The sequence below is a fragment of the Pagrus major genome, chromosome 8, assembly GCF_040436345.1.
Source record: "Pagrus major chromosome 8, Pma_NU_1.0".
Lineage (NCBI taxonomy): Eukaryota > Metazoa > Chordata > Actinopteri > Spariformes > Sparidae > Pagrus > Pagrus major.
The window spans coordinates 644,599-660,683 of record NC_133222.1 but is presented as its reverse complement, the minus strand read 5'-3'; the positions used below and the strand labels follow the sequence as shown (position 1 = coordinate 660,683).

Here is a 16,085-nt window from a genome sequence, read left to right as displayed (position 1 = left end):
TGTCATTAAAACTATATCGGACCAGATTTATCGGGTCTGTATTTATTGTGCATCCCTAATCTGCATGTTAGCATTTTAACTTGTTGACACGTCAGTTGAGGCACCTATTGTGACCTCAGAAATATAAAGTTTATATCTAACTTAAAGCAGCTGCTATGTTACGTGTTTCTATAATAATATTGTATTACTGACAGTGTGTTTGTGCGTGTGGTAGTGAATTATCTGAATGTGCATCTTTAGTAGTTTGAGCTTGTTGTTCATCTGTTGTGGTTCTCACAACCTGGTTTTCAGAGTAAACGCTGTAAACAGTCAGTAAACAGAGAGACAGTCAGAAAGCAGCTGGTGAACATGTGCAGCGTTCAGCAGCTGAAGAGACACGTTTCAACAAAAACAGCTAAAAGATGAAGATTGAACTGATCAGAGGACACGAACACGATGAACACATGAAGGATCATGTTGATCTGTGACCGCTCCATGTGGAGATAAACATTTTTACACATCATATTTATCTGTTTATTTGAAGTTCTCTGGTCGCTGTCGGTGCGATTTCTGTCCTCAAACATTGTTTTTACTGTATATAAATATACGATGAATGCAGTTCATTCACAGATATACACAGTACTGTATATATATTTAATGTATATTAATATCTGATCAGATAGGAACACAACATTTGTTCTCAAGTCAGTTGAATCGTTGATGTTCAGAGCAGTCACAGAGTTGTGAAACATGACGTCATAAAGTTAAATCAGCATTGGTGTGGAGGAAGTCTGCTTATCACTGGCGTTCAGTACTAAATTAAACACGCTGAATAAATCAAAAGTTACATTCATTTGCTGAATATATTCCAACCAGAACGCCTGCTGTGGTGTATATCAGCCCGGCCTCACTTCCTGTTGACACCTGGTGTTTCCTCTGCCCCCCCTCCTCCACCTCCGTCTCCAGACGTGGTGTTGATGGTGCAGGAGGAGCTGTTGAGAAAAAGGAAACTGCTCTGTCAGCCACAACATGAAAAATGACTCCACGTCAAACTGAATTCAGACAGGAAGCAAACTTTTTTATTTTCTGTCTGTTGGTTTTAAACTCCTGAGACACAATCAGGGGATTTAAGACGCCACGAAACAATGTTGAAACACAGAGGCTGTTACAGCAACAACTTCCTGAGACACCAGGAAATATAAAGTTAAAGAAGTCATTATATACCATAAATAGTTTTATTTCATTACAACTCTGAGTCACAAACCTGCTTTAAATCACACTGACTGTCCACTGCAGTGTGAAGTCTTCACTGTCGCTGCTAAGATGAAGTCCAAACTCAACTGCATGTCGACGGTGTAAATAATGTAAATAAAGTTTTTTTGAAGAGAAGAAAATCAGAAAGTCGTCCCGTATCTAACAAACACGTGTACGACGTTCAGGTCGATCTTCAGAGTGCAGGAGAAGATCTGCAGCTGATTTTCTCTCTGTTAAAGTCAACAACAAGAAATCTGACACACTTTGAGCTGTAGGAACCAGCAGGTCTCCACAGTAATCAGGATACATGACACACACGTCTGTTTTGGGGTGTTCACTCAGGTGTTTGTCTGCCGTCCCTCAGGTCTCCCAGAGGACTTCAGCAGTAAGGACTACAGGCCATCTCCAGGTCCGTACTGCTTCATAGAGCAGCTGTGTGAGCTGCATGACGGGCTGGTGCTGGAGGCCAAAGGAGTCAAAGAACACTTCTGGAAACCTTTCATCAAGAAACTCTTCCACAAGAGGGTGAGACGGTTTAAAACTGCTCCACAAGAGGGTGAGACGGTTTAAAACTCCTCCACAAGAGGGTGAGACGGTTTAAAACTCCTCCACAAGAGGGTGAGACAGTTCAGTCAACCTGCATCTTATTTCATCTTGTGTGTCCCTGAACTCGTCCTGCTGTCACTGCTGGACGTCTTTTCTAAGAAATGCCTCTGATTTTCTTACATGATGTGGTTTGTAACGAACAGATGATACAGGGGGAACACACACACACACACACACACACACACACACACACACACACAGACTGAGCGTCCTCTCTCTGTCTCACAGATCCTCAGAGGGAAAGAAGACGGTCTGACCGGCTTTCTGGACCCGATGAACTTTGGAGACAGTTTGTGAGTCAAACAGTGTTTTAGTTTACTGAAACGATCCTGATGAGACGTCAGTCAGAACTTCATATGATCTGATCACAAACTGTTTCTACGACACTTCTTCACTCTGAACTAATTTAAAGTTGGTGCAGTCTGTCAGCAGGTGGCGCTGCAGCAGAGACACAGCTCATTAACATATTTAAAAAGACAGATTGATGCAGGTGTGTCATGTGTCAGGTGACATCACACTGCTTCATCTCCTCACTGAGACTGAAACACACGTTGTGATTCACCTGAAGTATTGATCGGTCAGTTCTGTTTCCTCCTGAGCCCTGATGTCCTGTGCTGTGTCCACAGTCTGTCCCTCAGTCGGGTCTATGAGGAACATATTCTGGCCACCGGCAGTCTGGATGAGAGGATCTTCACCGGCGAGGGGGCGAGCGAGGACATCGGTACGCCGGGCCCCTGCCTGTGTGAAGGGCTGGAGAACCAGGACAGCGCCACCAACAGGCTCCACGCCAGCCTCACCGTGAGACAATAACTTTATTTACCTCTTTTATAGCAGGATGATTATTTACATCCTGAACTTTATTTATTCTGCTGTTAATAAATCCCAAATATAAAATAACCACGCTGGTGTCTCTCCTGTGGTCAGGCCTCGGCTCTGAAGGTCTCCACTCCTCTGACAGGCAGGAAGTACATTCAGGAGAACCGTTTGGCATCTCCGGTCTCGTCTGCCATGAAGAGCGTCGGGCGACTCCACACACTGCTGTCAGGGACCAAACAGGGGCCGAGCGCCAAGCTGGTGGAAACTCTCAGGTGTGTCTTTGGACTGTCGATCGTCTTGATAACTCAGTTAGTCGCAGTGAAGACGTACACGCTGTTAATGATCACAGCGATGAACACATGAACACACAGTTACTGCTGCTTTATCTGTTTTGTTGTTTATTGTTGGACACACGAGCTGAACACTCCTCAGATCCAGGATTTTATTTCAAACTTTGTTGAGAACATTTGTGACACAAAACACGAAACTAGACATCATCGTCATTATTATGTATAAATTAAAAAGTAATAATAACTTAAATACCTAAATACTTCTGTACTTCTTCTGATACGTCCAAACTGTGTCCCTGCAGGGCCTGTGCCAGAGACCCCAGTGATGTCATCAGCAGGCGCCTGAAGGACATGTTTGAGGTCTTCTCTCAGCATTTCGAGGGCAGCGGTGCAGAGAAGAGGGGGATGGGCAAAGGTACATGCACACACAGACTTAGAAACAGAAATCGTACACATGTTCAGTTAAGTTATATTTAAGTAAATGTTCTTGTAGAAATGGCAGTGAAGTACTTCCACCTGGCGGAGGCGCTCTACTACAGGATCCTGGAGTCCATCATTGAGAGAGAGAAGATGATCCTGGGAGACGCCGACCTGTCGGTGAGTATTTTTGATCTCCGTCACTAAAGCGAGCCGCTGACAGCTGTTTATCTGAAACACTTCAGCTACAGACCATCACAAATCATCTTGTGTGTGTCTGTGTGTCTCAGTGTATTCTGGAGCAGGACGTCTTCCATCGCTCGCTGCTCGTCTGCTGCCTGGAGATCGTCATCTTCTCCTACAGACCTCCGGGAGATTTCCCCAACCTGATCGGCATCTTCCAGCTTCCAGCTTATCACTTCTACAAGGTATCAATACAGCTGACCGCTTCTGTCAGAGTGTGAGTCTGTTCATGTGTCTGCATGTTCATGTGTGTTTGTATTCTCAGCAGAACTCACTGATGTAACATCTGTTACAGGACGACAGGTAGAGATCTGCTGAGTTAACGTCCATAAACCCACTTAGAGATCAGAGACAATAATTATTTTATTCAGAACCTGAGAATCATCCTGTTTTTAAGCTTTCTTCAGTATCAAAGTAATCTATTACATCCATGGGTACACTGCAGACAGGAGCTGCTAACAGCTCATTCAGGACACATTGAATGAACACTGTCTAACATTTTACTTCCTGTTTTACGTTTCCCAAAGCATCATGGGATCAACAAAATGAGCCTTTTGACTGAACTTGTTAACGAATGTTTCGCATCATTTCTTCATGTAGAGATCTGCTTGTTTGTCTCAGGTGATCGAGGTGTTGGTGCGGTCGGAGCAGGGTCTGTTTCGGGAGGTGGTGAAGCACCTGAACCAGGTGGAGGAGCAGGTCCTGGAGAGCCTGGCCTGGACCAGCGACTCCCCCCTGTGGGAGAGCCTCCGTGGGGCCAAAGACCAGGTCCCCGCCTGCCAGCAGGTCCAGAACACACAACTAACAAGACGACACACATCAGTCCAGTTTCACTCTGATGTTCATGACATCGTGTGTTGTTTGAATGACATCATCAGACGAGAAGAGAGTTTTCTGTGTGTGTGTTTAAATATATTCAGCACAGATTCAGTGTGTCATAAAGATGACTGGTGCTGTGTGTGTGTGTGTGTGTGTGTGTGTGTGTGTGTGTGTGTGTGTGTGTGTGTGTGTGTGTGTGTGTGTGTGTGTGTGTGTTGCAGGTGATGCCTCCTCAGTATCTGGAACAGAACGATGACAGCAGCTCAGGCAACGTTCCTCTGACTCCCGTCAACCACGGACCGGATCTCAGCACCAGCAGCACTCTCAAAGGTGTGTGTATAATTTATTTACCTCCCTTTCATTTGTTTATTGATTTATTTTATCAGGAAGTTCCACTGAGACTAAAATCTCATTTACACGAGATACAAGAATCTTCTTGAATATACAAGAATACAAAATGAAACAGAACGGCCTCCTCAGATCAGCCCATCGATTCATCAGTGGATATAAATCTGTCAGGTTCTAGATCTCTTTGTCAGTGACTCCATGTTCAGGATGTGTCGTCTCTGTCGAGCCCAGTGTAAAAACAGCTGGAGTGAAGCTGGTACCTGTCAGAGCTGAGACAGAAAGGGTCCAGAGGTGACCTGGATGTTCCCCCAGTGTCTGAGTCGTCAATGAAAACAAGAATCATTCAAAATGTTTGATAATCTGGTTCTGTTCAGTGACCTGATTAAAATAAGGTTGAAGTAAAGTAACTTGTAACTAAAGTTATCACATAAATTTCATGCAGTAAAAAGTTTTTGCTTTCAAAATGTAGTGGAGTAAAACTGGAGTAAAGTACCTCAGACTCGTACTCAGTCGTAGTATTTTTGATTCGGTCGTCACACATAATAAATAAACAGTCTGAACATGTTGTCCCTCAGAAATATGACAGAAAACAACAACAACAAAGTCTTTTAGAAAAATCTAAATCTTTAGAAAACTAAAAGTGAATTGTTGTACTAGTGCAGTACTTGAGTATATGTACTTAGTTACTTTCCATCCCCGTGTACATCTCACCGCCTCCTACTCCCCCTCCAGGTGTCTCCCCCTCCCCCACCACCCTGCTGGACCGCTACAGCTCCCCGCCCACTGGCCCACATTGCCGCCGTCTGTTTGTCGACCCGCCGGACGGCGAGCCTGGACTCAACTCCACCAGCACCACCAGTACAGCACCGGCCACTGTGGCCAAGACCGGCCCGGCCAGTGTAGTCACAGCCATCCCAGCCGGGCCGTTCACCTTAAACTTCAACAACGGGCAGGTCACCATCCCTCTTCAAGGTGAGGACTGAAACCATGAACTGAGTGAGGACATGAGAAGGACGAACACTGACCTCTGACCTCTGACCTCTGCAGGTATGGCCAATGAGAGCGGAGGCTTCACCTTCTTCCCGGTCCAGATGAGTGTGACGGGACAGGGCGGAGCCACGCTGCAGCCGCTGTCTGCACAGACTCTGACGGGCACAATCACCGTCCAATCAGCTGTCACCAAACCAGCTGTCAAAGCGAGCAGCAGTCCGCTGAGGAAAGGCTCGCTGTCGCTGTTCTTCAGGAAGGTACGAGTCCCGCGTTCTTCTTCTTCACTGGTTAATGTGCAGCGTCCTGACAGGTGTTCACCTGTCAGACTGCTGTCTGATGGCAGCAGCAAGGCCATCAGACAGCAGGGAGGAAACAAGCCGGAGCTCCTCTCCAGGCTGCATGAGAGCGAACACACGGAAATCATTCGCCGTGTTTGTGTGTTTGTGTCGTACTGTAATGTGTAAACTCACATTACTGACTATATTTTCTATATTACCAGTTTTCGGATATTTTATGTTATGTGTATGAAAACGAGGCTATCTAATTAAATAACTGCTAATTTGCATAAATGTCAGAACAGAAATCTGAACTCCAAAAATCATGTAAATGTATTTTGAACGTTTTCTTTCACCGAGTCTGAAAGTAAAGAAAGAAACATTGAACAAAATCTCAGATCTGAGCTTGAAAAAATGGTGTTTTCACTAATAATAATTATGCTAAGCTAAGCTAGCTGTTTCCCCCTGTTTCCAGTCTTTGTGCTAAGCTAATCTAACTTTCACATGTTCAAATGAGCTGTGGTTCATTAGTTTAGGGTTCAAAGTCCAACAGCTGGACGAGGTTTTCTCTCCTGTGACAGAGGCTCCGTGTTTACACTGAATGCGTCCCGATTGGTCGATTGATCCTCACAGAGTGAACGAATCAGACGTCTGTTTTATCATCCAGATTAAAACTGAAACAAACAGGATTAATAAACTGTGTCAGCCCAGCGTTAATGTTTGATCCTGGTTCAGTGAGGTTCTGCATTTAAAGCTCAGCAGGTGGATTTAAATACCTGTACCTGCTCCACTCAGGTGTATCACCTGGCCAGCGTGCGGCTCAGAGATCTCTGTGTCAAACTGGACATCTCGTCAGAGCTGAGGAGGAAGATCTGGACGTGTTTCGAATATTCTCTGGTTCACTGCACCGACCTGATGATGGACCGGCACCTGGACCAGCTGCTCATGTGTGCTGTGTATGTCATGGCAAAGGTGTGTGTGTGTGTGTGTGTGTGTGTGTGTGTGTGTTCCCTCCACACTGTGTGTTTCTTCCTGTTGAAGTAAACGTTTGTGTGTTTTTGTTGTCGTCAGGTGACCAAAGAAGACAAATCCTTCCAGAACATCATGAAGTGTTACCGCACGCAGCCTCAGGCCTCCAGCAACGTGAGAACCTCCGAGTCTCGTCTGAAAACCAGAACAAACATTTCACATGTTTCCAAACTGACTATTGAATTTGTCCCTCTCATTTATATTAGAGGCTCATTTCAGATCATTTATCCACTTTTTAGCCCGAAGCAAACATCTTCTGAAATCCACTGAACTATCTGCTGAACACACAAAGTACTAATACACACACAGTGTACAAGTACTGCATTCAAAAAAATAGTTAAAGGTGCAACATATAAGAAAAATCCACCTGTCAAATTTATATTCAAAACAAATAGTGGGCAACTATAGCTGCTGTTAGCTAGTTAGCTCAGTTAGCTGTGCAGCTAGTGGTTCAGACTGGGAGGTTGTGGACCAGGGGAGTGTTATTGTTTACACCGCTGGCACAGGAGCTTTGGACCTGGACGGGCCGAGGGCAGCTGGTCAACATGCTCACTTCAGTAGATATCTCAGAAACACTAAACACTGACATCGTTTTAGAGAAAGTTCTTCCACAGCGCCGCTTCAAGTACAGAACAAACTTTACGACCCTGAGAAGACGTCAGACAACCTTCAGCTAAAGAAGTAAAACCACGATTCACAAATATTCTGTTACAACTAAAAGTCCTGCGTCCAAAATGTCACTTCTATTACTGAAGTAAAAGTATCTGCATCAGAATGTACTTAATCATTATTGGTCTATTAATGTCTTTATATACTCTTTGTGGTTTAATCTGTAATAATACTTAATTAATAACTGTGCAGTAAAAGTACAAAAGAAGCATTAAATGAAAATAGGTAGAGTACAAGTACCTCAAAAGTGTACTTAATTACAACACTTGAGTAAAAATACTTAGTTACTTTCCACCTCAGGGAACATTTAGCTGAATTTATTTAGAAGAAGTAGAAGAATTTTCCTCCAAAATAACAAAATTAAATAAGAAGAAATTAAACACACACATATATAATATATATAATATATAATATACACAAATATAAATGAAACCCAGTGATTTAGTTGAATATGAGCTCATGTCAGTGTTGAGACGTGTGATAATCAGCGTTGACAGATTTAATTTTACCTTCTGTTGGATCAATAATGACAAAACTGTCACAACGTACGATAATTGGACCATTTTGTGACGCCTCCATCAGTTGGTTGGTTTTAGTCTTCACTTCCTGACCTGGTCACACAGCAGGATATGGATCCTCGTGTCAGGTGACCTCAGTCAGCTGATCACGCTCTGTGACGGCTCTGATGATGTCGTTCTCTCTCCTGAAGCGACCCGGAGGAGGGGGAGCTTTAACCTTCTCACTCAGTGATGCTGCCTTCAAGTGCAGTTGTTGTGAATGCAGCACTGAGCAAGTTATTGATTTACACACGTGCTCCTGCTTGTTCTCATTGTTTTGACTGAAGAACGATAATTTCCCCCAAAATACGATACAGGAGAATAATGTAACATTTCACATCTGGCAGCGCCGGTGATGGTGACTCTATAAGCTAATACTGAGAGTGTGTGTGTGTGTGTGTGTGTGTGTGTGTGTGTGTGTGTGTGTGTGTGTGTGTGTGTTCCAGGTGTACAGGAGTGTGTTGATCTCGGGGAGGAGGAGACGTCACTCGGGCAGCAACGACACTAACAAACAGAACTCGTCTGACACCAGCCAGGATCCAGGTATGAAAACACCTGTTTAACTCTTCGTTTGTCTTTAATGATGAACGAACCTCGTTACTGTGAACTTTATATTTAATACTGAGTGTGTGTGTGAGTGTGTGTGTGTGTGTGTGTCTGTGTCTGTGTCTGTGTGTGTGTGTGTGTGTGTGTGTGTGTGTGTGTAAAAGGTGTCTCATGGTGACAAACAGGATCATCTCCTTGTTTGTAGCCTTGTTAGATGAAGATCTGCAGCCAGTTACAGCAGCTCCGTCTTTGCGTTATCTTTTCAGTGTGTTTAGTGTGTTTAGATTATTCCTTTAGCTTTTGTTTCTGCTGCACTGACCCGCCTTGCGAGTGAGGAACTACGGATGGTCAGTTTATAACTTTAGCAGTCTGCTTACTGCTACTTATCGGACTAAACTTCAGCTGGAGAGCCATTCAGCCACGGCTCCATTGTTTACACTCGCGATCAGCTGTTGGCTCTGCGCCAGACGCGACGTCTCCATGCGGAGAAAGTCGTGAGTGTAGCATCATGTGCTTCACGGACACGTGGCCGAACGGACTTTCTCCAGACTCACTGGTAACCCTGGAGGGCTTCGAGATCATCCGGGCGGACAGGAGAGCAGAGGAGTGCGGTCAGAGGAAAGGAGGGGGCATCGCTGTGTTCGTTAATGAGAGATGGTGCAACCCTGGACACATCAGTGTTAAAGAGCAACGCTGCACCAGAGACATTGAGCTACTAGCTGTTAGCATTCGGCCATACTGTCTTCCGAGGGAGTTTTCACGTGTAATCATCACTACTGTTTACTTCCCTCCCTCGGCCGATGCTGCTGCAGCCTGTGAGCTCCTCCGCACCCACAGTCCCTCCTCCTCACCTCCGGGGACTTTAACCATGCTCCCCTGTCCTCTACTCTCCCTTCCTTCACCCAGTATGTGAAATGTCACACCAGGGACAATAAAACCTTGGCTCTCCTGTATGCAAACTTGAAGGAAGCATACACATCCTCCCCCCACCCCCCGCTTGGTCGCTCAGATCACAACCTGGTCCATCTGCTACCTGACTACATACCTGTGGTGAATAAATATCCGCCACAGAAAAAGTCAGTGAAGGCTTGGTCTGAGGAGGCAGGGAAAGGCTGAGCGACTGCTTCGACACCACAGGCTGGGAAGCACTCTGCAGCCCACATGGGGAGGACATCAACAGCCTGACAGACTGCATCACAGATTACATTCATTTCTGTGTGGAGAACACTGCCCTCCGGGAAAGTACGGTGTTTTCCCAACAACAAACCCTGGGTGAACTCTGGGATCAGAACCCTCCTGGATGAAAAGAGGAGGGTTTTCAGATCAGGAGACAAAGAGGAACTGAGGAGAGTCCAGAAGGAGCTCAGGCAGGAAATTAGGAAGGGGAAAAACAGCTACAAGAGGAAGCTGGAGCAGCAGCTGGAGCAGAACAACACCAGGGATGTCTGGAGAGGGCTGAAGGAGATATCTGGTCATGGAAAAGGTGGAGGGAGAGATCAAGACATCGGAGACCAGGACTGGGCCAGTACTCTTGACTTTTTCTGCCATTTTCAGTCCAGCCCCTCTCCCCCCTCCACCCACCCTGACCCCCCTTCACACCTCTCCAGAACAACCCCCGCTCTCCCCCTAACCTGTCTCCTTCACCTTCATCGACACCCCTCTCCCATGACTCCACACCATCCAACACTCCCCCAGCCTTCCACCACTCCCTCCCCCCATCTCCCCCCTCTCCTTGACAACTGAGCAGGTGAGAATGGAAACGAGGAGGATCAAGGCGAGAAAAGCCACAGGCCCTGATGGCATCAGCTCCAGAGTGTTAAAGGACTGTGCAGACCAGCTGTGTGAGGTGGTCACGCACATCTTCAACCTGAGCCTGACTCTGGAGAGAGTCCCTGTCCTGTGGAAGACTTCCTGTGTGCTGCCAGCTCCAAGTCTGTGCACCCCAAGGAGCCTGGCCACTTCCGCCCTGTCGCCTTAACTTCTCACCTGATGAAGACCACGGAGAGGATTATTCTCAGGCACATCCATCCCCAGTGAGCACGACACTGGACCCCCTTCAGTTTGCTTACTGTCCCAGAATTGGGGTGGATGACGCAGTCATCTACCTGCTGCACAGATCACGTTCAAACCTGGAGACACTGGATGCACTGTGAGGGTCATGGTTTTTGACTTCTCCAGTGCTTTCAACACAATACAGCCGGCACTGAGGGGGAAACTGGAAGGGGCGGGAGTTGACCAACACCTGGCCAGGGTTTACCTGAACACTTTCCAGCCACTTGTTTCTCTTTTGTAAATATCTTATTGTTTTTTATAAATATCTTATTGTTTTTTGTAAATATCTTGTGTTTTTCTATTTAATATTTAATATGTATTCTGATTCTACTTGTACTGTTGCACCTCGAGCTGTTGTAACATGTGAATTTCCCCATTGTGGGATAAATAAAGACAATCTTAAAAAAAGGATCATCTGATCTGATTGATCTGATTGATCTGATTGATCCAACATGTGTGACGGATGTCTTTATCTTGTCTCTCATTGTGAGTAACTCCTCTCTCCCTCCAGCAGGTGGAGACATCAGTCCAGTTCCTATCCGCTCCAGCAGCACTCTGCCCACCCCCCAGCCTGGCAGTGCTCCCTCCACCCCCACCAACACCTCCAACAAGACCTCCACCTCCACCTCCTCCTCCTCCTCCTCCTCCTCCTCCTCCACTGTGGGTGAGGAGGAGCGAGGAGACCTGATCCATTTCTACAACAACGTTTACATCAAACAGATGAGACACTTTGCTCTGAGATACTCAGCCGGCTCTCCGTCTGCAGCGGTACGTCTCCACCAAGCAGGAATCAAGTGATCAGTGTCAGCTGAAAGAACTCCATGTTGTGCATCTTTGTCTCACATTAAGTGATAAGTGTTTTATAACAGGTAGTAACTTTACAAGATGCTTATTAACATTAATAACACTATATCAGTGTTAATAACAGCAAAATAATCATGTTTTATTGTTTATAAGATATTTATAATAATGAACTTACTTAACTTAACTCTTCTTTCACAGCTAGAAAAATCATCTTTAAAACAAACTGTTAATAAAAAACAATTTATGAAACTTAATACAGACAACTTAACAACTTAATACTTTGATTCAGTCGCTGCAGAAAGTACAAAACATTTTTTAAATAATCCGTCTACAGTTTATAGAAAGGTGCAGAATAAAAGAAAAAACATTATTCTGATTATGGATCAATCATTTTTGCCTCAGCTAGCATTAGCAATGGTAACATTTGCTAGCTAGTGTTAGCATCGTGCAAACTGGAACCACTTGAGGAGGCAGATGATCAGGAAGGAGATGATTAACACCTTTGACTGTTAATAAGCACATAATGAACAGTTAATTAATGCATATAAAGTCTGTATTAATCTAAATAAAGCATAACAAGAGCTCTGTTAAGGTTTAACGATGTTCAACTCAATAAATGTGTTTGTGATGCTGCTTTCAACAGTTATTAGAAACTATAGGCTGTTATTAATGTTAATGAGCATATTATGTGTGTGTGTGTGTGTGTGTGTGTGTGTGTGTGTGTGTGTGTGTGTGTGTGTGTGTGTGTGTGTGTGTGTGTGTGTGTGCGTGCGTGCGTGTGCGCAGGTGGAGACCCCCCCTCTGTGTCCGTACCCCACCCTGAGGACCGGCTCTCCCCGTCGGATGCTTCTGTCCAGCAAACACTCGATCTACATCTCACCTCACAAGACAGGCTCCGCCCCCACGCCAACCACCCCCAGAGACAGGATTTATTACTACATCTGCAGCAGCCCCCCCAACGTGAGACACACACACACACACACACACACACACACACACACACACTGTAAACCTTTACAGGACATAAAGAGTGTTTATACTGCAGCACGGACCACTGACAGCGCCAGACAGATCGATGTTTAAACTGACGCTCCATCACCTGATAGGACTTCAGACAGCAGACAGTCTCAGTGTCAGTCTGGGTGGAGAAATGTAATGTTAGCTGAGTGGAGAGACGGAGGTTAAACATGGAGGAGCGCTTCACACAGCGACTGTCCTCCACCCGACAGCACAGCGAAGACAAAGAACAACTTCAAATCACACAGAGTCAGAACAAGAGGAGGAGGCAACACCAGCCAGCAACGTCCTCACAGTCTGTCCTCCAGCAGAAGTTCAGGTACTTGTGTGAAAACAGACTCTGGTGAAAGTACAAGTACTGATTCAGCTTGTTTCCTCCAGTAAAAGTAATCGAGTACAGGCTCTGACATGTACTCAGAGTATCAGAGTAAAAAGTCTCCCTCTGAAGGACATTTGTGGTCAAAGCTAACTGAAGCTCACGTCATATTAATATCATTCAAAGACTATTAAAGTTAAAGGTAGAGTCAGTAGGATTTGTCCCAGCTGCTCCTGAACGCACCATAAAGATAGTTGATAGTGAGTCTCATTCCCAGGACGTCAAACAGCCACATGTTGGGTTGGTAAAGCGTCCCGAGCAGCAACAAAGAGAGAAAATAAGAAACTCTCTGCAGATACGAGACACTAACACGCCTTTTCTCCCCATTCAGCCTCCCTCTCTGTCTGTTCACGTCTTTTACGTCTTTGTTTCGTCTCGCTGCGTCTGCCGTGCGTGATGTGCTCTGATAGGTCGACATCAGTCTGGTGATGTTGGGAAGGCGGCGTGCGATGACGCCAAATAACAATAATCCATAATTCACCTCAGATGCATCAAACTAAAGTAACGAGGCTGTTTGAAGCTGTGAGGAGGAGAAAGTTCAGATGTTTGTGTTCAGATGTAGAGAGGGAAAGTCTCAGAGACACTCAGGTACAGGACAGATACCTGAAACATGGACTGAAGGACAGTAACTAAGTATTTGTACTTCATTACTTCCACCTCCGTAAACAACCAAATATAAAGATCAGAAAAAAGGAAAATGACTCAAAAGTGAAAAAGACAACCGAAGGTTCAGAAACCTCAGTTTTAGTTTTGGTGACTTTGTTCTGAACTGATTCCAGCTCAGTGAAGATGAGACTCTACTGATTGTTCATCAGGTCTCTGACTCATTAGAGCAGCAGAGTGAGAAGCAGAGCGGACTGAAGCCACTGAACTACAGATGAAAATTAAATAACTCACCCACGTTCACTGTGTTTACCAGCGCCTGCAGGAGATCAACAGCATGATCCGGACCGGAGAGACGCCGACCCGGAAGCGCAGCATGCCTCTGGAGGAGGAGACGTCACCCAAGAGGGTTTGTCCTGACAACCACTCCGCCCTGCTGCGCCGCCTGCAGGACGTCGCCAACGACCGCAGCTCCTCCCACTGAGGTCACCCCCCCACCCCCCCACCACACACACACACACACACACACACACACACACACACACACACACACAGAAGGTCACCATAATAACAAACCAACTGCACCATCACACTGTTAAAGCTCCACCCATCACACCTCCAAAGGCAGACACACCTGGTGAGACAGCAGAGTTACAAGTCCAACAAGAGTGATCCTGACTCCTGATGATGAATCTCATGTTTTAACTTTTCTTCAGTATCAAAGTAATCTATTACATGTGTACACTGCAGACAGGAGCTGTTAGTTCAGCCCAGTTTGAATGGAGAAGATTCACCTGTGACCTGATACACAGCTGATCTGTTTCTGGTGATCGTCTCTGCTGTGAAACCACAAGTGAGCACTGACTTTTCAATTGAATCAAGACTCGACCTTCTCCTGAACCAAACTGGACTGAAGAGTGAAAATATTCTTTGAAGTACCTGAAAACAATAAATTCACTCAGTCTGATAGTAAAAAGCCATAAAACAAGATTAATTCAACATTTTGATACCAAATATCACCTAAAAAATCAACCTTTCCAAAAGGTTTTTCAACAGAAAACTTCTAATAAAATCAGAACCACGAACATCCAGGTGAGATACTGAGGCTGCATCCAAATGTCCACCTCTGGACCTCTGGACCTCTGGACCTCTGGACCGAGTCCTCCCAGACTCTCTGGAGGCCTGCAGAAGGTTCTCCTGAGGGCTGTTGTGGAAATGCAAAGTCCAGAAGTGTGTAAGAGATCATGTAAGATCAGCTGGTGATCAGCTGGTGATGATCAGCTGGTGATCAGCTGGTGGTGATCAGCTGGTGATCAGCTGGTGGTGATCAGCTGGTGATCAGCTGGTGATGATCAGCTGGTGATCAGCTGGCGATCACAGATCAAACAGTGAGCGTTGGTTTCTCTCTGAATGTATTTCAGCGCTGAGTTCTTGATGGTTCGGCTGCAGCTCGTCTGAAGCAGAACAGATTGCTTCTTTTTATTTCCATGTTTTTCTCTTCAACATATTTACTTTATTCGTCCTGGCTGCGTTTCTATGATACTAATAAGTAAACATTTCAGAACACTTCCTCCATCACGACCAGGAATCATTAAAACAGTGACGTCTGTTGATTAAAGGGCTCATGACTGAATTTCACATAAATGATGTTGAAATGTGTTTTTTATCGACACCAGCAAACATTTTGGTTTCTGATTTTAAAGTCTGGTGTTGTGAAGAAGAAGAAGAGTTTGTTCGTGATGAGAAGTGTGTAAATATTTGTACAAAGAGAAGAGAGAAGTTATTTTATGGAGGTGATGTAAGTTAAGTGCCTTTATTTTTTACTCCTGAAATCTGTCCGTTTGTTTCCCTCAAACAAACTTTACTTTTATTAGATTTTCTTGATTGTAAAAAATAAATAAAATGTTTAAAGTGACCTGCTGTTAGTTCATGAGTGTTTTTTCATGCACACAACTTCGACCAGCCTCCACGACTCAAAGTATAAAACCAGCTTCAACATTCAGTCAAATAAGATAATAAATCATTTTACAAGACTGGACTCATGAAATGAATCCAAACAACCTGCAGCAGCAAACTCACCACACTGCATTTATCAATGAACTGTCACAGTTCGTCAAACAAAATCATCCGATCAGCTGATAATCCACAGAAACATGCGACTGCTGCAGATGAACGCAGGATTCTGTCACATTATAACCACATGAAGAAGAAACCTTCAACATGAACAGAACCACACTGATCCGGTCCCGTAACCGCTGTTTCTGAAGCTGAACGGGCTGCATGAAGAGGAAGACATGAGGAGACATGAGGAGACATGAGGAGACATGAGGAGACATGAGGAGACAGGACGAGACAGGAGGAGACATGAGGAGACAGGAGGAGACATGAGGAGACA

The 16,085-nt window shown here is 45.1% G+C and overlaps 1 protein-coding gene across 2 annotated transcripts in view; it reads left to right on the top strand.

Moving 5' to 3' along the window:
- Positions 1 to 15,605, top strand: part of rbl2 (retinoblastoma-like 2 (p130)) — a 23,677-nt gene extending 8,072 nt beyond the window's left edge. The window contains exons 6-22 of one of the 2 annotated variants that reach the window (XM_073472212.1): positions 1,598 to 1,758; positions 2,068 to 2,132; positions 2,466 to 2,637; positions 2,764 to 2,927; positions 3,248 to 3,360; positions 3,439 to 3,542; positions 3,653 to 3,790; positions 4,227 to 4,391; positions 4,646 to 4,754; positions 5,505 to 5,744; positions 5,820 to 6,019; positions 6,833 to 7,009; positions 7,109 to 7,180; positions 8,739 to 8,835; positions 11,405 to 11,658; positions 12,481 to 12,654; positions 14,007 to 15,605. In XM_073472212.1, the coding sequence (XP_073328313.1) occupies positions 1,598 to 1,758; positions 2,068 to 2,132; positions 2,466 to 2,637; positions 2,764 to 2,927; positions 3,248 to 3,360; positions 3,439 to 3,542; positions 3,653 to 3,790; positions 4,227 to 4,391; positions 4,646 to 4,754; positions 5,505 to 5,744; positions 5,820 to 6,019; positions 6,833 to 7,009; positions 7,109 to 7,180; positions 8,739 to 8,835; positions 11,405 to 11,658; positions 12,481 to 12,654; positions 14,007 to 14,174 (2,573 nt within the window). In that variant the 3' untranslated portion in view covers positions 14,175 to 15,605. Of the gene's footprint in view, positions 1 to 1,597; positions 1,759 to 2,067; positions 2,133 to 2,465; positions 2,638 to 2,763; positions 2,928 to 3,247; positions 3,361 to 3,438; positions 3,543 to 3,652; positions 3,791 to 4,226; positions 4,392 to 4,645; positions 4,755 to 5,504; positions 5,745 to 5,819; positions 6,020 to 6,832; positions 7,010 to 7,108; positions 7,181 to 8,738; positions 8,836 to 11,401; positions 11,659 to 12,480; positions 12,655 to 14,006 lie in introns of both variants that reach the window. The other variant, XM_073472211.1, reaches the window with a different exon arrangement.
- The last annotated feature ends 480 nt before the right edge of the window (positions 15,606 to 16,085 follow it).